Below are 22,455 nucleotides of genomic sequence, written 5' to 3'. Positions count from 1 at the left end.
ATTTGAAAATATTATAAGTTATGACAAAAACAAGTTTTCACCTCAATACACATGACCTCAGTGGGTTTCATGTTTGGGCTAGCTTTGTCCAAGTCAAAATAAACTTAAAATTATCAACGTTAAATATATTTTAAATGCTAGATGGGAGTTCAAAAGTTTGTATTCTGTAAGTTCATCGTATAACAAGGAACACATTTTCTTTCTTTAATTTATTACTAAAATGAACAAAAGGTAAATATAAATGCTAGCAAATTGCGTAGCAACATTGTCAATAACAAGCCTTTTTTTTGTTGAATTTTTTTGTTGTTTTTGAACAACAGGTGCATTAATAGACACTCTAGCAAGGAGCTGGAGCATAAAAATAAATAAATAAGTAAAACTACGTCACATCTCACATCAAAGCTTAAATGAAAGATTTAACCTAATATGTCCATCTATGTTTACATCCCCGTTCGTAGGCAAAAGCAAGCCACAGGAATAACCGAAACCCAAATAAATCAACACAAAATATTTTGTTTATCATAACTTATTATTTCTTTAACATACAACTGAATTTTATTGCAACACTTTTTCAATTAATCCACACAAATGTAAAATGGGCATGCATATAATACGATCTATAATGATCATACTTGGAAAGGAAATAAACGAGCAGCAAGATGATGGATGAAGTTAAGCACATTTGAAGCCACGTGGGACTTTCTTGCCACAAGCATTGAGAAGCAAGCTGAGGGACACCGGAACATTAAGATTGATCCCCAAAACGTTAGCCTTAATAGCAGTGCATAAGCAAACGGCAGCATCAAGGTCAACAAGGCCGCCGATAAGGGTGCAGCATGGCTTAGCAGATGGTGAACCCACTTTGACTCCAACCAACCCGCCGAGCAGATTAGCACACACCCCTAGTTTCAAGGTGTCTTTTGGGCAGTAAGCCTTACTTGGCTTTGGTTTTGGTTTAGGGGTGGCGCTACCACAAGTCCCGCAACCACTCACCATGGTAAAAAAGATAAGATTAAATGCAAGAAAGAGGACCAGTGAAGCATTGCACTTCGAAGCCATCTGCAATAAAAATACAAAGCCCTTTACAAAATAAGAGAGTGTAGTAGTTAAAATGATGGGTGCTTGTGGAATAAGGGACTGAAGGCTATATATAGTCGAATTAAAGAGGGTTTTGGCCACTTCTAGCTGGCATCAAAAGGTACACATCAACATGCAAATATCCATGGCCCATGTTGTTCAATAATGAAGCTCTATATCTTATCTCTACTAGAGATCCAACTGTTGTGAAGTTCCTTTTAAGAAAATGCTATAAATGGTTGTAGTATCATATATATCTCCCTGCGTCAGTTCAACAGTACAAAGATCAAGTGCTTGGAATATTTTACTTTTGGAACCCATGTCAAAACCTATAAATTTCCATTATAAGGAATAAGATACCAATGTTCTATCATATATAGCACAAATGTAAAATAAACAAGGTCGTCTATATGATTAAAAAACTTCATTTTATGTTGTTCAAGTTATAAACTAGCAAATTATGTAAATAGTTATATATTTTATATATTTTTTATGCATGATTCCATGATGATGCATGTTGGTACTTGGTCAACAACAAGACAATAAACAAATTAAATTCATAATGTTAATTGTTATCGTGTTCTATGTATGTTGAAATTTCTAGAAATGTAGGGACGTATAAAACACATAAAGAAATTGAAAACACATATAACCTTTTACAAATATCCTTAATTAATTTCTTTACTTGCATCCCTTCATTTTTAACATTTTAAACCTTTTTCAAATAAAGAAATTGAAAACACATATATTTATTTATTATTTTAAACTATTTCAAAGTTTTCAAAGTTTTGATTATTTATAAATTAGTTTGTAAAATTAATAAATGATTTATTTTCTTACTATAAATATAAAGTGTATATAATTCAGTTTTTAACATTTGAAATTGAATCTATTATGAAATTTAAAAAAAGAAATTGATTTTTATACATTAATATTCATGTCTGTTTTGAAAGCATCAAAAATTGTGTTTAGATATATGTATCTTTCCGATAAAAAAATAAAATGAATTATTAAAAATAAAAAACAGCAGTTGCTTTTCAATGAAATAAAATGTGTTTTTTTTTTTAATATCATTGAGAATAAAAATATACCAATTTTGATGTATATGACCTTTTTTTATTATTAAAAGATTAGCAATATATATTGATCACAAAACCTAAAAAGAGTTTTTTTTTTGTTATGATCCCACGTTAGAGTGGAATTGTATGGATGAGATTGGTTTCATTGGTTCCATAATTTAATTTTTTATATTAAACTTACGTGTGTGTGTGGGGTGGGGGGTTACGATTGTTTAACAACTCATATATCCGAGTGTAACACCGTAAAGTTTCAAACAAAATTTTAAATTTTAAATTACCAACATCACATATAATAATTCTCAAAATCTCAAGTATCGATGTCACAACATATTTCAAAATAGTTTTCAAAAGTAATTATCAAAATCCAGGATCCTCATTCATGACTCTTTTCCCTTGTGTGTACAATCAAGCCGCTGCCCTCTCGCGATCCTGATAAAAACTTGAAACACATAACACTGTAAGCACGAAGCTTAGTGAGTTCCCCAAAATACCACATACACATATTAGCCACTCAAAGCTATAACTTTGTAGGACCCTCCAGTCCGTTGTGTCTTAGTGGACCCTCCAGTCCCATGGCTCGTTAGACCATCTGGTCCGGTCTGTATGAGAACCCTCCGGTCTCACTACTCTTTGGACCCTCCGGTCCGGTCTAAGTGAGGACCCTCCGGTCTCATAGTTCGTTGGACCCTCCGGTCCGGTCATATAATAGCACAGTTCGTTGGACCCTTCGGTCCGGTCTAAATACCACATAATATAGCACATAACACATATCACACATAAAATGCATATCTCAGGTAAGCACATAAGACCCTCTGGTCACACATAATTACCACTCAAGGTAAAGTATAGTGAGAAGACTCACCTCGGATGATGAGCAGTCCTTATAAACGCTGCTGCTACATATCGGCCTCTAACTCTGTGCCAAACCCACAATTATCTCAATTCGGAACTAATTATCAACTCTCGTTCATTAGGTTTAAAGGTAGTCCACTAACCAACCCATTAATAACCTAAAACCCATTGGTCCCACCAAGGCCCAATAATAAATGGGCTCTCCCATGGCAAGCCCAACTCAAGGCCCAAAGCACATATATATAATCCTCTGGTCCATGACTCTATTGAAACACGTCCAAACTCCAGGCCTAATACTCAAGGCCCAAAATGAGACTTAGCCCAAAAGTCCACAGTGTAGTTACGCGGGGCGTACCTCTCTTGGTACGCTCAGCGTACTTACGAATCCATTTTGGCCATCAGGAACACTAGGGCAATACGTGGGGCGCACAAGAATTATGCTCAGCGTACTCCCTAGATTCACTCTTTCTACTCATTTGGTCTTAAAAAGTTAAGACATTACCGGAAACCCTAGATCTGGACTCCCTAATGGCACTTACTCCATAAAGTTAGTGATTTTAAGCCTTTGCATGACTTGAAAGGTCATAAACACCCAAAAAACTCACTTCCTTATCTCAAAACCTCCTATCTCATACATGGGTTGATTCCAACATCTAGGATTGGATTTTTATGACATAACACCAACATATATACTCAAAGGGACATATATTATGCTCTAGAGTTCAACAACTCATAAAGCTTCAAGCTTTGGGACCAAAAACCTCAAAATTGACCCAAAACAAAAACTAGCACAACAATAAACAAGTTCAAAACTTGATACCTCTAGAAGATGCACCAACAAGAGAAGAACATAGATCTAAAAGCTAGGTGCTCAAGCTATCCTCTTTCAAAGCTCCTTTTTCTTCAAACGCCAATTGATCACCCCACTAGATCCACATGAGAAAGCCACCAAGATTCAAACTTTATGCTTTCTGGAGCGAGATCCACATGAATAGGGATTGGATCCACAAGCTCCAAGCCGAGCAATGCTTCCTCAAGGAACTCCTTCTTCCACAATATGCACCAAAAACTCACCAAATCACCAAAAGACTCAAGAATCACTCAAATGGAGGCTTAGGGTCGATTTCTAGGGTTTAGAGGGATGGAGGCTGAAGATATTAGGGTTAGGATATGAGATAAGGAGCTTAAATAGGGTCCAAGACGCTAAAATAGCATTCAGGTCGGATTGGCGTACGCCCAGCATACTATTACTCCCAGCGTACGCTTTGTGTACGCCCAACGTACTTGGTTAAGCCTGCAAACCTCAAAACTTCTGAAGGCCATAACCTCTTCATTATAAATCTGTTTCCGATGATCCTTATATCCACGAAAAGGTAACGAGAAGCCCTAAATTTCTATCAACTTTATTCCTCCTAAAGCCCACTCGAACTTAGATCCAAAATTCATGAAAAGCCCACACCATCTCCTTTAACAATACATTTGGGCTATAAAGCACAAACCAAACTCTTTTATCACACAACCTACCTTACCCATATCCCAGAAAGGCCTAAACCGTTCTCTTTCAAAGCCTCAAAACCTTCTCATACTTGGATTAAGGCATACGGGCCTTAAATCACAAAACAATCTGGAACAAGATGTTACATTTTTCTCCCACTTAAATTATATTTCGCCCTCGAAATCGTTCCTTTTATTCGCATTGATCGAAACAAATAACCCGAGAAGCACAACCAGAAAATCTCTTAACATTCAACGATCCTTCACCCAAGACATCCGAAACCAAATAAAAATTTCCCAATCCGAAGAAGGACGGACCCCTTTTTCCGTGAAGGTACCTGCTCTAACTCTCCAGAACTGGAAACTATAGTGGTCTGTCTCCCCGACAGACCCCCCATGCAGAATATCACCGTGATCATCACTCATCGAATAACAGACTCAAATAACACACTCCCAACTCTAAGTATCAGGTCAGCTCCCGACCCAACGGTTGAACCTCCAAGGGCTACCCATTGCAGACCCAATAAAATGACTTTACAACCCTCCTGCTCACAATAGCTATCTTAGCTCATCGCGATAATGATTTTTATCTTTTGAATTTGAAATATATTGACGAATATATCATCGAGTATAGTTGTTGTCTTTGAATAATATTTTGTAAATTAGTTCTTATATTAACTTAATTTTTTTAACCAAAACAACCACAAATATTTATCTTTAACCAATTATAGTAGGGTATTTTCATTTTAAACATTGTAGGCCAACATCATATTATTTTTTACTCAAAACATAAACATACATCATAAATAATATTTTATTGTTGTTATTTGCATTATGACATGTTTCTGGAAAAAAAAAATTATTGGCAAACACAACTATACGAAATTGTTTATTATATCATCTTACTTTTATTTTCTACTTTTATCATCTAATTGAAAGAACTATATACAAACCTTTTTTCACGGTAGCTCTCTTGGATTAAACTATCAACCATTATTTCATGGTCTAAGTTTTTTATTTTTAAATTTTAAAGGATTTCAAAATTTTAAATATTACATCCAAAATCTCAATTTTTCATAATTTCATATAATATATTTTCATAAAATATATAAATATCTGAATAATTTTTAAATAAATATAATTATAGATCTTTGTCAAGACGTCGATTAGTAGTTTGATCTTAGTCCAGCGCCTAGACGACTTATGAGTCTCCACCTAAGCGTCGCTTATCTCTTACCGGTTTGTTGTGATAAAAAAAACAGCATAAATCAAAATTATACTCTAATAAAAACAAAGATTTAATCGCGTTTGAACAACGTACATTTATATACTATCATTTTCACATTTGTATAGTTTGACATGATGATTGTAGACAAAGAAAATAGGTGTAATGATTTTACCCAACTTGATGTAAATATACAAAAATATATGTTTCATACATGTAACATGATTATTACTTTATCAAAACGTATATTTCATCTAAAAGAAATTGTTTAATCAAATGTGATATATAATAAAGTGTTAGCACAACTAATATTGCAAAATCAACAAATTGTTCATTACATTTATAAAGGTTTCCACATTTTTATTTTTAATTATTATTGATTTCTTTTCTGCTAGTATGAATTTTATTGATAATTGTTTCGATGTAGTAAACAAAATTGCATGTAAAAACTAATTTAATATATATATATATATATATATATATATATATATATATATATATATTCACACCTTTTGTTTGATACGGGTAAACAGGTAGTGTGTGTGAGTGTGTGTGTGTGTATATATATATATATATATATATATATATATATATATATATATATAGGGAATATGACTTATGAAGGTAATTAACTTTTCGGTATGTTCACATCTGGGTAACTATCGTTTTTTTGTACACATTTAGGTAACAAACTTGTTGGAAATGTTCACATATAACCATTATGACCTGCTATAGCAGGTTAAATCCTAGATGTAAACGTTTTCAACAAATTCGTTACCTAGATGTGTACAAAAAAAATAGTTACCTAAATATGAACAAAACGAAAAGTAAAAAATAAATTACACGAATGGTCCCTATGGTTTAGAGTAATTTGTGTTTTTGGTCCCTAACTTATTTTTTTTTTAAACTTGGATGGTCCTTATTATTTATTTTTGTTGCGCGTTTGGTTCATGTCTTAACTAATGAGACTATTGTGCCAAATTAATTTATTTTTTAATTAATTTTCTTATTTATCTATTTATTTTTTGTATATTTAAAAAAATTAATAGACCACCTTACTGTTTATTTTTTTAATTAATTTATTTTTTTAACTCGGAAGGGCTCTACTGTTTATTTTTGTTACGCGTTTAGTTCATGTCTTACCTAAAAAGATTATTTTTCCCTTTATTAATTGTTTTTAATTAATTTTCTTATTTATATATTTATTTTTTATATATTTAAAAATTAATATACCACACATATCTGTATCTCCTCACCGTAATCCTGAAACCACATTTGAAAATTTTAATTTGAGTCTTACCGGTCACCTTCTCATCTCTTATCCTTCCGAACTTCTATTTCTTTTCCATCTTTAGTAACATCGACGTCTTCACCATCCTTCTTTTTTTGGTACTTCAACTCTAGCGAACCAACACCATAACCTACAGTCTCTTCATCATTAGTGGGTTGTGGTATTGATTTGACAGAGTTAAAGGACCGAAAAAAGAAGTGACGATGAAGACGTCGATATCACTAAAAATGGAAAATAAATAGAAGCTGAGAAGGATGAGAGACGGGATGGTGAGAAAATACATATATGCGGGGTCTACTATTTTTTCTTAAATACATAAAGTATAAGTACATAAACAAGAAAATTATTTAAAAAAATAAATTAATAAGGGTAGAATAGTCTTTTTATGTAAGACATAGACCAAACTCGTAACAAAATTAAACAGTAGGGACCATCCGAGTTAAAAAAATAAATTAATTAAAAAATAAATAGTAGGGATCATCCGAGGAGATACAAATATGTGTGGTCTATTAATTTTTTTTTAATATGTAAAAAATAAATACATAAATAAGAAAATTAATTAAAAAATAAATTAATAAGGGCACAATAGTCTTTTTAGGTAAGACAGGGACCAAACGCGCAACAAAAATAAATAGTAGGGACCATTCAAGTTAAAAAAATAAGTTAGGGACCAAAAATACAAATTCCCCCAAACTACAGGGACCATTCGTGTAATTTAATTTTTACTTTTGGTTTTGTTCATATTTGGGTAACTATTTTTATTTACACATCTAGGTAACGAACTTATTGAAAATGTTTACATCTAGGATTTAACCTGCTATAGCAGGTAATAATGGTTATATGTGAACACTTCCAACAAGTTTGTTACCCAAATGTGTAAAAAAAAGATAGTTACCCAGATGTGAACATACCGAAAAGTTAATTACCTTCATAAATCATATTCTCATATATATATATATATATATATATATATATATATATATATATATATATATATATATATATATATATATATATATATATATATATATATATATATATATATATATGAGAAACCCAAAGGACATGAGTCCTAGTTGATAAGCGTGGTTTAACTATGACGTTAATATTGTTATAATAATCTGACATTTGTATAAAATTCCAATATTACTAATAGTTCATCGTATATTCAAGTTAAATAGGAAAAAAAAAAATCGGATCATTTGAAAATATTATAAGTTATGACAAAAACAAGTTTTCACCTCAATACACATGACCTCAGTGGGTTTCATGTTTGGGCTAGCTTTGTCCAAGTCAAAAGTAAACTTAAAATTATCAACGTTAAATATATTTTAAATGCTAGATGGGAGTTCAAAATATTCTGTAAGTTCATCGTATAACAAGGAACACATTTTCTTTCTTTAATTTATTACTAAAATGAACAAAAGGTAAATATAAATGCTAGCAAATTGCGTAGCAACATTGTCAATAACAAGCCTTTTTTTTGTTTAATTTTTTTGTTGTTTTTTAACAACAGGTGCATTAATAGACACTCTAGCAAGGAGCTGGAGCATAAAAAATAAATAAATAAGTAAAACTACGTCACATCTCACATCAAAGCTTAAATGAAAACCTAATATGTCCATCTATGTTTACATCCTCGTTCGTAGGCAGAAGCAAGCCACAGGAATGACCGAAACCCAAATAAATCAACACAAAATATTTTGTTTATCATAACTTATTATTTCTTTAACATACAATTGAATTTTATTGCAACACTTTTTCAATTAATCCACACAAATGTAAAATGGGCATGCATATAATACGATCTATAATGATCATACTTGGAAAGGAAATAAACGAGCAGCAAGATGATGGATGAAGTTAAGCACATTTGAAGCCACGTGGGACTTTCTTGCCACAAGCATTGAGAAGCAAGCTGAGGGACACCGGAACATTAAGATTGATCCCCAAAACGTTAGCCTTAATAGCAGTGCATAAGCAAACGGCAGCATCAAGGTCAACAAGGCCGCTGATAAGGGCGCAGCATGGCTTAGCAGATTGTGAGCCCACTTTGACTCCAACCAACCCGCCGAGCAGATTAGCACACACCCCTAGTTTCAAGGTGTCTTTTGGGCAGTAAGCCTTACTTGGCTTTGGTTTTGGTTTAGGGGTGGCGCTACCACAAGTCCCGCAACCACTCACCATGGTAAAAAAGATAAGATTAAATGCAAGAAAGAGGACCAGTGAAGCATTGCACTTCGAAGCCATCTGCAATAAAAATACAAAGCCCTTTACAAAATAAGAGAGTGAAGTAGTTAAAATGATGGGTGCTTGTGGAATAAGGGACTGAAGGCTATATATAGTCGAATTAAAGAGGATTTTGGCCACTTCTAGCTGGCATCAAAAGGTACACATCAACATGCAAATATCCATGGCCCATGTTGTTCAATAATGAAGCTCTATATCTTATCTCTACTAGAGATCCAACTGTTGTGAAGTTCCTTTTAAGAAAATGCTATAAATGGTTGTAGTATCGTATATATCTCCCTGCGTCAGTTCAACAGTACAAAGATCAAGTGCTTGGAATGTTTTACTTTTGGAACCCATGTCAAAACCTATAAATTTCCATTATAAGGAATAAGATACCAATGTTCTATCATATATAGCACAAATGTAAAATAAACAAGGTCGTCTATATGATTTCAGGTCGTTAAAAAACTTCATTTGATGTTGTTCAAGTTATAAACTAGCAAATTATGTAAATAGTTATGTATTTTTTATGTATGATTGGATGATGATGCATGTTGGTACTTGGTCAACAGCAAGACAATAAACAAATTAAATTCATAATGTTAATTGTTATCGTGTTCTATGTATGTTGAAATTTCTCGAAATTGTAGGGACGTATAAAAAAATTTCTCCCTTCATGTTTATATTTTATCATTAATAAAATTCCTACCAGCAATGTTACCACCAAACAGATCTTGAAACATCCTAAGTTCCTAACTAACACATAGTATTATTAAATTCTAAATAGCATAAACTACATCTAAAATTTCATTTTATACAATTATCCTTAATTAATTTCTTTATTTGCATCACTTCATTTTTAACTCTTTAACCTTTTTACAAATAATGAAATTAAAAACAAATATATTTATTTATAATTTTAAATTATTTCAAAGTTTTGATTATTTATAAATTAGTTTATAAAATTGATAAATGAATTTTTTTGGCTATATATAATTCAGTTTTTAACATTTGTAATTTGAATCTAACATGAAATTTTATAAAAATTGATTTTTATACATTAATATTCATGTCTATTTAGAAAGTATCAAAATTTGTGTTTAGATATATCTATTTTATTTTTCTGATAATTAAAAAAATAAAATAAAATAAAATATTTAAAAAAAAAATGAATTGGATTTTTAATGAAAGAGAATGCATCTTTTTTTTTTTAATATCAATATTGATATCTATTGAAAGAGAATAAAAATTTACCAATTTTGATGTATATGACCTTTTTTTTTAATAAAAGATTAGCAGTATATATAAAAAATAATACAACTAAAATGAGTTTTTTTTTTTTTAGTGATCCTACAGTTAGAGATGAAATTTTTTGGATGAGATTGAGTTTATTGGTTCTATAATTTAAAATGACTTTTATTAAACTTATATATATATATATATATATATATATATATATATATATATATATATATATATATATATATATATATGGTCAAAGGTATTACTTTTGCTATAAAAATAGCGAATAAAATAACACGGGAAAATAACCCGGAATAATAACACTGAAAAGCACATAGCACATATAACACATAACATACAATTGTTCATGTATATTGAACTCATCTTGAAATAACCGGGGTTAAAATAATAATTTGGGCAACACTTCGGCTCAAAATATGACTTTTTGGGGTGAAACCTGGGTTTTTAGTTGAAAATCGGACCTCACTCGGGCAGAGTTTCGACTTGAAAATAAGATTTTCTCGGGAACTTCGGGGCGTCGGGGCTTGCTTCAGATGTCGGGGATGATAACAGGACTTTTGGGGGTTAAAAGTGGCTAAAAATGGGAGTAGAGGGCATAAAAGAGTGAATATGAGCAAACAAAACCGGAGACCTTCACATCCCTTATATAGGGTGTGAAGCACCTTACTACGATGGGCGTAAATCCTTGGTACGCTGGGCGTACGCGATGTGTCATATGCTTGGTTCCTAGGTCTCGGAAGTGGCTTCTATGTGGCAACCATGCGAAGACGGTAGACGTGGCTGACTCTGGACCGGATACGTGCGAAGTACGCTGGGCGTAACTCTCGTGTACGCGGGGCGTACGGCTTCAGAGAATACTTTGATTTTTCATTTATTTTTATTTAATAACTTCAAAAACTCATATCTTTCGCATATAAACTCCATTTTTGATGTTATTTATATGCACGCGTAGGTGAGAATATACTCTACAACTTTTGTTTAGACTTCATCGGCTAATTTTGACTTCATTTTTATTATTATATTTTTAACAGACCGGGATAGGAAAAGTCTGTTAAAAATTCATAACTTCTTCATCCGATGTCCGTTTTTATCAGACTTTTTACCGTTATACTACAAATGACGAGATCTTCAATTCTCGTTTAGGTTGTATCGGCTGAATATCGCTCGATCTAAAATTCGAGTTTTTAGCTGTCTACTGCTAATCCGAAACTTAGAAAAATCATAACTTCCTCATACGGAGTCAGATTTTGGCGTTCTTTTTATTGAAGTTCTCGGTTTAACGAATACTACGACTTTCATTTAAATCACTAAGGCTAAAAACTAGTTTATCAAAAACTCACTTTTTACGTCATCCGGCGTCGTGCCGGTTTTGTCGCGAATCTTCGATTGGTCATAACTTCTTCGTTATAACTCGGATTTCGATGAGGTTTTCGCCAAAATGTTTCTAACAAAATTATCTATAAGTTTCAATAATAAAATTTTACTTATTTCAAATTTTATATTTTCGCTATATTTCACTATTTTGTTTTTAATTGGAATCTCATAAGACTTCCAATATTTTATTAGTGATTCTAAACATAGTTTTACTTCATTTCTAGTAAAAACTATCTGTAAGAACTCAACACTCAATTTCTCATAGTATTTCACAATTTTATTTTTTACAAAACATGATTTCAAACCGGGTATGTTACAAATACCCCCTCCTTTTGAGGATTTCGTCCCCGAAATTACATCGATTAAAATAAATGAGGATATTTCGCCTTTATCTCATTCTTAATCTCCCAAGTATAGTTTGGGCCTCGATGGTGTTTCCACTTGACAAGCACCAATTCTACTTCTTTATTACGTAGCTTAGTTGTTCTTTCATTCACGATCTCTTCAGACTCTTCAACATATCTTAACTTATTATCCAATTTCACATCGGATAACGGGACTGTCTCATTGTAGATGCTCAAGCATTTGCGCAGATAACTCACATGAAACACATCATAAATACCTGCCAAATCTTTAGGCAATTCTAAGTGGTATGCTTGCTTTCCAATTCTCTGGATGATTTTGAAAGGACCAACAAATCTAGGACTCAACTTTCATTTCTTCCCAAACTACATAAGGCCTTTCCATAGGGATACCTTCAGCATCACGAAATCATCCACTTGGAATTCTATTGGTCGTCTTCTCTTTTCTGTATAGGACTTCTGTCGATCCTGGGCCGCTTTGATTCTTTCTCGTATGATTTGAATCTTGTCGGTGGTGTCTTGAATCATTTCAGGGCCTCCAAGGATCTTCTGTCCTACATCACGCCAACATAATGGTGTACGACATTTGCGACCATATAATGTTTCATATGGTGGCATTTTGATTGAAGCGTGGTAACTGTTATTATATGGAAATTTGACAAGAGGAAAGTATTTATCCCAGTTACCACCGAACTCCAAGACACATGCACGAAGCATATCTTCAACTGTTTGAATTCTTCTCTCCGTCTGACCGTCTGTCTGCGGATGATAAGTTGTGCTGAGGGCAACTCGAGATCCCAGTTCATGTTGCATACTTGCCCAAAAATGTGAAGTGAAACGAGTATCCCGATCGGAAATGATCTTTAGTGGGATACCATGTCTTGCAACAATTTCATCTAAGTATACTTGTGCGTATTTCTCCATGGGAGCCGTTTCATGCATGGCGAGAAAATGTGCACTCTTAGTCAGGCGATCGACGATTACCCAAATGCTATCATGCTGTCTAGCAGTCTTTGGCAATTTGGTAATAAAATCCATGGATAGCTCTTCCCATTTCCATACAGGAACACTAAGACTTTCTGGGGTTCCGTATGGTTTTTGGTGCTCTGTTTTAACTTGTAAGCATACTAAGCATTCCTACACATATCGTCCAATGTCTCTATTTAATCCAGGCCACAAATAATCAGCTCTTACATCATAGTACATTTTACTTGTACCAGGATGTATTGACAGCTTAGACTTATGAGCTTCATCTAAAATCTTCTGTCTTAATCCACCAATCTTTGGAATCCATATCCGATTCTTAAATACTTTTAATCCTCGTGGATCATCAAGTAAAACTTCAGCATAATGTACCATCCCTTCCTTCTTCACATTTTTCTGGCTTTAAGGCCTCAACTTTCCACTACTCTAGCTCATCAAGAATAGTGAACTTTATAGTAGTGTGAGTATTAATATAGCACACACTATTACGATAAACCTTGCTGCTAAGTGCATCTGCAACCACATTAGCCTTTCCATGATGGTACATGATTTCGCAGTCATAGTCTTTGATCACCTCCATGGCTCGTTGCTATCTCATATTCAGAGTTTGCTGACTGAATATATACTTGAGAATCTTGTGGTCGGTAAACAATTGGCATTTCATACCAAAAAGATAATGTCTCCAAAGTTTTAGGGCAAATACCACTGCAGCGAGTTCGAGATCATGGGTGGGATAATTCTTTTCATAATCTTTCAGTTGTCTTGAGGCATATGCTATCACTTTACCACGTTGCATCAATACACAACCGAGTCCCAATCTTGAAGCATCGCTATATACGGAGAAATCATCATCACCTTCTGGAAGTGATAAGATGGGAGCATGAGTTAAAAGATCTTTTAAAGTCGAAAAATCTTTTTCTTGGGCTTCACCCCTTTCGAACTTTGCTTCCTTTCGAGTAAGACTAGTGAGAGGTACAACTATACGAGAAAAGTCTTTAATGAATCTTCAGTAATAACCCGCAAGACCCATGAAACTACGAATTTCGGAAGCATTACGGGGCAATTCCCAATTTTGAATGGCTTCGATTTTGGTAGGATCTACGGATACACCGTCACCAGAAATAACATGGACGAGAAATTGAACTTGGCGAAGCCAAAATTCACATTTCGAGAATTTAGCATAAAGTTTCTCCTTTCAAAGAAGTTCTAAGATTTTACGAATATGAAAGGCATGATCAGCTTCAGACTTGGAATAGATTAGAATTTCGTCAATGAATACGATGACAGACTTATCGGGCATTGGGTGTCATACTCGATTCATCATATCCATGAATACAGCAGGAGCATTTGTCAAACCGAATGGCATGACAAGGAATTTGAAATGCCCTTAACGAGTACGGAAAGCAGTCTTCGGTACATCTTGCTCTTGTACTTTCAACTGATGATAGCCAGATATCAAATCAATCTTTGAGAAATAGCTAACACCCTGAAGTTGATCGAACAAATCGTTGATGCGAGGTAGTGGGTACTTGTTCTTGATATTCAACTCACGATAATCAATGCACATTCGCATCGATCTGTCCTTCTTCTTGACAAACAATACGGGAGCACCCCAGGGAGAGGTACTCAGTTGAACAAAGCCTTTTTCAAGTAATTCCTGCAGTTTGATCGTCATTTCTTTCATCTCGGATGACGCAAGACGATAAGGAGTCTTTGCAATCGGGGCAGCACCAGGAATAAGGTCAATTCGGAATTCTACGTGTCTGCCCGGAGGAAGTCCGGGCAGATCATCCGGGAAAACATCAGGATATTCGTTAACAATGGGAACATCATTTACAGTTTTATTCTCCTTTCTTGAGATGTCAACTCTATAGGCTAGATAGATAGGGCAACCCTTCGATATAAATTTACGAGCTTTGAGGAAAGAAATTATTTTTAAGATCCTTTGTTCACCGTAGACATGAATAGGATCTTCCCCTTCAATAGGAATGCGTACTATCTTTTTATAAAACAAGAGTTCTGCGTGGTTCTTTGATAACCAATCCATGCCGAGAATAATATCGAAGTTGGGCAAGGAGATAGGGATTAGGTTAGCAAGAAAGTTATAGCCTTCAATTTCTATGATACAATCCCTATAGATTTCATCAGCAAGTAATGATATACTTTTCGCGGTATCTACGTGAAATGGTTACGCGAGTGCATAGTAAGTAGTTTGAAAAGAATGTGCAAATTCATAAGATACAAAAGAATCTGAGGCACCAGAATCAAATAAGATGTGAACAGGTCTAGAGTTGACAAGAAATGTACCCGTCACAACATTCGGGTCCTCGCGTGCTTCCTCTATGGTAATCTAGAATGCACGACCCTTAGCTTTTGGCACCTCCTCCTTTTTTAGTTGGACTATTCTTTGGTTGATGGACAGACACTTGACTTCTCGCCTGTTGTTGAACAGAAGCTTGACTTCCCGTCACTTGGCTGGTAAGAGTAGTGCAGAAACGCTTCTTGTGGCCAGTAATACCACATGCATAGCAAGTCACATCCTTCCTTGGGCAAGCTGGCTTTTAATGACCAGTTTCTCCACACCCATAACAGACAATGGATTCCTTGTCTATTTTTCATTGACCCGGATGATTCCTTCCACAAACATGACATGAAGGTGATTGAATAGAAAAAGATTGTGACCTGTTGCGACCATGAAAAGCACTCTGAGATTGTGCTTGCTTGCTAGGATCAATTTGAACAGATTGAGCTAGTGGAACAGTGGAAACATGAGTAGTTCTTTTAGTACGTGGATGCTTTGGAACAATAAGAGTGGCACCACGTATCTCTAAGTCATGCTCACGCCTTCGAACATACTCTACAGCTTTATCAAATGACAGAACATCCCGATTAGCTACAAAATCATGGATTTCATGTCGTAATCCCTCTAAGAATAGCTAAATTTTCTCATCTTCAGTTGGAATGTACTTTGCAGCAAACCGTGCTTTTTGATTGAACTAAGTTTCATACTCATTCACAGTCATTCCTCCTTGTTTAAGCTCGAGGAATTCCTTCTCCAATCTTCTCCTCATATATAGAGGACAATACTTCTCTAGTACATGAGTTTTGAACAACTCCCAGGATAAGTTCTCCTAGTCACATCCGTTGAGAGCTTCATATGTTGCTTCCCACCATACTAAGGCTTCTCCAATGAGCATTGCAAAAGCATAGATAGCCTTGTCTTCATCATCCACGTGAGAGACACGAAATACTTTCTCGGTGTTCTGAATCCATGTTAGAACAACTATGGGATTAAGGACACCAGAAAACAATGTAGCACCACTAATCTTGAAATCTTTGAACGAGGGACGCTTGACCTTTCCGCTTGAAGATTCTCCAATGGCTTTCTCTTTTTCTTTATCACCATTCTTTTTGTGTTCTTCGAGAGTCTGTTGAATAACACCGGTAAGTTTACCTAAGAGTCGCTCCTCACGAGGAGATATTGGTGTATTCACTTCCCGTCTCGATCTGAAACAATCGACATCGGAACCCCATGCCACGATACCACCTCCCTCACATATAATTCTGCCAACTTCTCCGCAGAAGAGCTCTCGCTGATGGCTAGAAAATGAGTGCTCTTCGTCAGTTTATCCACGATCACCCAAATCTCATCAACTCCCCTCGCAGTCCGAGGCAATTTGGTGATAAAATCCATGGTAATCTATTCCCACTTCCATTCGGGAATCTACAGCGGCTGCAATTTTCCATGCGGACGCTGGTGCTCGGCCTTAACCTGACGACAAGTCAGACACCTCTCGACGAACCATGCAACATCCCTCTTCATACATGGCCACCAATACTCTTTCCTTAGGTCCAAATACATCTTAGTAGCCCCGGGATGAATTGAGAATTTCGAGCGATGCGCTTCCTCCATCAAGATAGTACACGCACCGCCCACAAATGGTACCCAAATCTGACCCTGAAAAGTCATAAGTCCCCGACCATCCGTAACGAATTCCGATACCTGACCGACAACCCACTCCCTCTTTTGACTTTCTGATCTCGCAGCCTCAGCCTGAGCCCCTCGGATGGTGTCCAAAATCGGGGTCATCACCGTCAACCTCAAACAGATATCTCGCATCAGGGCACCCTCTGCCCTACGACTCAGGGCGTCGGCTACCACATTAGCCTTGCCCGGGTGGTATAGGATCTCGCAATCATAATCCTTTACCACATCCAACCATCTCCTCTGATGCATATTCAGATTTGGCTGATCCATCAAGTGCTTCAAGCTCTTGTGGTCTGTGTATATCGTACACCGAACCCCATACAGATAGTGACGCCAGATCTTGAGGGCGAAAACCACAACCCCTAACTCCAGATCATGGGTAGGATATCTCATCTCATGAGGCTTTAACTGCCTCGACGCATACGTGATCACATGCCCTCTCTGCATCAACACCGCTCCCAACCCCGATATCGATGCATCACAGTATACCACGAAATCCTCCATCCCTTCCGGTAATGCAAGCACAGGAGCTTCGCAAATCTGGTGAAGGGTCTCAAATGAGGTCTGCTGCTCCGGACCCCATGAGAAAGTAACACCCTTCCGGGTTAACTTGGTAAGTGGCACAGCAATCTTGGAGAAGTCCCTGATAAATCTCCGATAGTAGCCTGCCAGCCCTAAGAAGCTCCGGATCTCCGTAGGTGACCTCGACACCTCCCAACTCATCACAGCCTCGATCTTGGCCGGATCAACCAATATCCCATTCTGGTTAACGAGATGCCCTAAGAACTGGACCTCCCGTAACCAAAAATCGCACTTGGAGAATTTGGCGAATAGCCTCTCCGATCTCAGAACTCCGAGGAGCTCTCTCAAATGCTCCTCGTGCTGCTCTCTGGTCCTCGAATACACCAGGATGTCATCAATGAATACAATTACTGATCGATCCAACATCGGCCTACACACCCTGTTCATGAGGTCCATGAATGTCGCGGGTGCATTGGTGAGTCCGAATGGCATCACCACGAACTCGTAATGCCCTTATCGAGTCCTAAACGCTGTTTTCTGGATATTCTCATCCCAAACTCTCATCTGGTGATATCCCGACCTCAGGTCTATCTTGGAGAACCAAGACGCCCCCTGCAATTGATCAAATAGATCATCGATCCTCGGTAGTGGATAACAGTTCTTGATCGTCAACTTGTTCAACTCCCGGTAATCAATGCACATTTGGTGTGAACCATCCTTTTTCTTGACAAAAAGGATCGGTGATCCCCAGGGAGAGCTACTGGGACAGATGAACCCTTTCCCCAACAGCTCCTGCAGCTGTGAGGATAACTCCTACATCTCTGGCAGCACTAGGCGATATGGCGCCTTAGCGATAGGCGCGGCCCCGGGAATCAAATCGATACAAAACTCCACTTGCCTCTTGGGAGGTACGCCCGGCAACTCCTCGGGGAACACGTCCCGGAACTCACACACTATCGGCACATCATCCACTGAACTTGGCCTCCCAACAGCCTCTTGTACATCCGTCACATAGGCCACGAATCCCTTGCAGCACTGCTGCAAGCTCCGCCTCGCTCTGGCAACCGAACAGAATACCGAACCACCACGAGTCCCCTCGCCATAAACTATCAACACTCCCGCACTAGGATCTCGGATCATCACCAACTGACGCTCTCAATCTATGACAGCCCCGAAACGGCTCAACCTATCCATGCCCAGTATAACACAAACATCCCTCATGGCAATCGGTATCAAGTCAATCGGAAACTCCACTCCGAAGATCTCCAGTACGCATCCACGTATCACCTCGGTAGCACATACCTCACGCTCATCGGCTATGGAAACCTGCAGAGGTCGACTCAATGCCTCCCTCGGAATACTAATGTGCCGACTAAAAGTCACGGATACGAACGACCGACTCACACCCGAGTCAAACAACACTAATGCAGGTACGGAATTCACAAGAAAAGTACCTACGCATAACATATAATCATCACAATATAAACTCATCATGAATAAATAAAGAATATGTACCTTCCACGACGTCAGGTGCTGCGCGGACCTCTTCTTCTGTCAACTGAAAGGCTTTCCCCCTAGCCTTCGGTGTTTCGGCCTTTATTGGTCGGGTCTCAGTAGCTCGAACTGCAGGTACGGATCCCTGCACTGTCCTCGGAAGCTGGGGGCACTCGGCCTTCCGATGGTCGGTTTGGTTGCAATGGAAGCAAACCGAGAACCCCTTAGGACAATCCCTTGCGAAATGCCCTTCCTTCCCACACTTGTAGCATACCCCAGACTTGCATGACCCATCATGGCTCTTGCCGCACTTCCCACAAGTACGAACCCTCGAACTACTCGTCCTCGAATCAGCGGGCTTTGCCCGCTTAGCGGCTGGCTGCGACTGTGCTGGTTGCCGATCACCCCTCTGAGACTCGGCTTCCTCCCTCGCACGCGTCTCAAGCTAAATCTCCCTCTTCCGGGCATTTTCCTGGAGCTCGGCAAATGTCCGGTAAGTCGAGTTCGCCACGAACTCACGAATGTCCCTCCTCAGTATACTTAGATATCGGCTCATGCGAGCCTACTCAGTGGAAACCTCATGAAACATCCTCGTAATCACTATCACAGACTCAGTCCCCTGCTTGAGGGTCAGAAACTCATGGGCTAAGCGTTCCCTCTCCACTTGGGGAACATACTCGTCACGAAACATTGCAGTAAACCTCTCCCAGGTCACTGCAGTCAGCTCAGCTGTCGAATAGCTCGCGGTTACAAACTTCCACCAGTCCTTCGCCCCCAAGCGAAGCTGGTTGAGTGCAAACCGCACCCTCAAGTGCTCCGGACATGAGCACGTATAGAAACACCCTTCTATGTCTGAGATCCACCTCATGGCGGTGATCGGATCCTGTGTACCATCGAAGTCTGGTGGTTTCTTGTTGCTGAACTCTCGGTACAGCAACGAATCACCACCCTGGGGTCTCGCAGCAGCAACAACTGTGGTGGCTACAGCAACAGCAGCATCAGTCAAAGCAGCGTAACGCTCATCAAACGTCTCGATCAGTATGGTCTTAATAGACCCAAACATCTCCGGAATCTCGGCTCTGATGGCAGCAGCCACCTCCTCATGGATGATCTGACGTATCTCCTCATCACTCACCCCACTGCCCTCGATGGTATGGCGTGTCCTGACCATGATCAATCTCTGAAATACAACATAAGAACTATTAGGGACACTTTCGAGCATACTCACACTCGACAAAATAATCATCCTTAACTTCTGGTACCCCAAGGATTCTTACATGGACTGCGCACCAATCCGGTGTCTTCAATAGTACAGGCCCAATACTATCGTCCACACCGAATCAATATACAACCCAAGTCCTCCTCCTAGGATCCCAAGTCGTAAATACTCTACTCTCGCTATGCATTGGCTACCCTCAGTAGACCTCTCACGAGCTCCTCACTGCTACCTACTCACTCTCAAAGTATCTCATAGCAGCAGCAATCTCCTAGGCTAAAGCATCACAAATCAGGCCACTCTAGTCCTAATAGGAATACCTAGCCTCTCTAGCATGCACAACATAATATCTCATAACTCATAACATATAATGTAAGGGTATTTTGGGGATTCACCGTTCTGGCACTGGCTGGCCGTACACACCTTCCACTCTGCTTGTTTCCAAAACCTCTTTTTCTTTTAGAAAATTTCTAGTTTTGTTTGAAAATTTCTCAAATCCTCGGTTTGAGTTCAAATACGCCCGAAGGTGCATCCGAATCCCTCAAACCAAGGCTCTGATACCAACTTGTAACAACGTAAAATTTCCAATTTAATTTTTCATTTTCAAACCACAAAATGTATAACATATCAAAATCTCAAATCCATAACAACAGTGTTTTCAAAACAAATCCCAAGATCTCTCTATCATGAACTCCATCGGTGTGGGTGTGTAGAAGTCAAGCCTTCGCCTTCCCACGGTCCTCGCTGGTACCTGAGACATCAAACACAACAACTGTAAGCATAAATGCTTAGTGAGTTCCCAAAAATGCCACATATCACAAATACGCCACTCAAGGCTAAACCCGACCCTCCGATCAAGATGTCTCAGCGGGACCCTCCAGTCCCACAGCTCGTTGGACCCTCCGGTCCAATCATAGCTCGTTGGGCCCTCCGGACCGGTCAGAATCATTGGACCCTCAGGCCCGGTCTATATAACCATACACCATACAAATAACACATAGCATGAAATCTCTAAAACAACACATAAACTCATACATAGCACATAAGACCCTCTGGTCAACTCGAAATACCTACTCAAGGTAATGAATAGTGAGAAGACTCACCTCGCATATCTCGGTAACTCGTAAATCTCGTAACTACTAGTGCTCGATCTCCCGAGCTATCGAACTCCTACAACACAAGCATATCTCTACTTAATACCACCTTGACCCAGGCTGACTAACACTACGAAGTCAAACTAGTCAAATCTGGTCAATGGTCAATGGTCAACGATTGACCCGACTCGCCGAGTCTGGCATGGACTCGTCGAGTCCCTACGGGAACCCCATCCCTCTGAATCTCTTCCAACTCACCGAGTCACTCACCCGACTCGGTTACTCAGCCCCTGGTTCGTAATCACTGAACAACCCGCACCAACTCACCGAGTCTGGGAGTGGACTCGGCGAGTGCATTCCATGCACAACCCCAAATGACCTTTTGAGGTCAGATGCACTCTACTAACTCATAGATCCAGTCCCCTTAAGCTTATTGACCACGTAAAGTCCAAGTCTTGGTGCTCATTAAGCATCAAATAGCTCATTAATGGTGTTTTAGCCTCAAATACATTGATCCCAACCCAAAACCTCCATGGATGCGCATAAAGCTTGGGCAAAGAGGTGCTCTGGACCTCTATGGGTCCAGATTTAGAGCCATAACTCGCCAAGGGACCATGAGGATACTAGATCTAGCCACAAATGGGTTCAAAAGCCCTAAATCTATATGAACATCACAATAACAAAGAAGAATTCAAAATGGTACCTCGGTTGTGATGTCCTGGACCTCAGTTCTTCAAGAATCCACCCCTCTCTTGCTTCCTCTTGGCTAGATCTCCTCTTCCCTTGCTAGACAATAACTCCAAGATCAACAATGGCTCCTTTCCTCACTTGAATCACTCAAATGCTCTAGGATCTCACTCTGGGGACTGATGAGTGCAAATGACGGCCATAAGGCCCTTTAAATTGGC

At 38.1% G+C, this 22,455-nt stretch overlaps 1 protein-coding gene and 1 pseudogene across 2 annotated transcripts; both read right to left on the bottom strand.

Annotated features, from left to right (window-relative positions):
- Positions 1-497: 497 nt before the first annotated feature.
- On the bottom strand, positions 498-1,136 carry LOC145034199 (lipid transfer protein EARLI 1-like). The gene has a single exon (XM_078982566.1). The coding sequence runs from the start codon at positions 1,057-1,059 to the stop codon at positions 673-675; it is 387 nt and encodes a 128-aa protein (XP_078838692.1). The 5' UTR covers positions 1,060-1,136; the 3' UTR covers positions 498-672.
- A 7,570-nt stretch (positions 1,137-8,706) lies between these two features.
- LOC145034198 (lipid transfer protein EARLI 1 pseudogene) lies at positions 8,707-9,347 on the bottom strand (annotated as a pseudogene). The gene has a single exon (XR_013677943.1). The product of XR_013677943.1 is annotated as a lipid transfer protein EARLI 1 pseudogene (transcript).
- Between the last annotated feature and the right edge of the window lie 13,108 nt (positions 9,348-22,455).

This window comes from Lactuca saligna, chromosome 3, assembly GCF_052625555.1.
Source record: "Lactuca saligna cultivar CGN05327 chromosome 3, ASM5262555v1, whole genome shotgun sequence".
Lineage (NCBI taxonomy): Eukaryota > Viridiplantae > Streptophyta > Magnoliopsida > Asterales > Asteraceae > Lactuca > Lactuca saligna.
The sequence above is the reverse complement of the archived record's forward strand: the minus strand, read 5'-3'. Positions and strand labels throughout refer to the sequence as shown.

What these genes read in the sequence shown, in the direction of transcription:
- LOC145034199 (XM_078982566.1), bottom strand. Translation starts at nt 1,059, where the DNA reads ATGGCTTCGAAGTGCAATGCTTCACTGGTCCTCTTTCTTGCATTTAAT.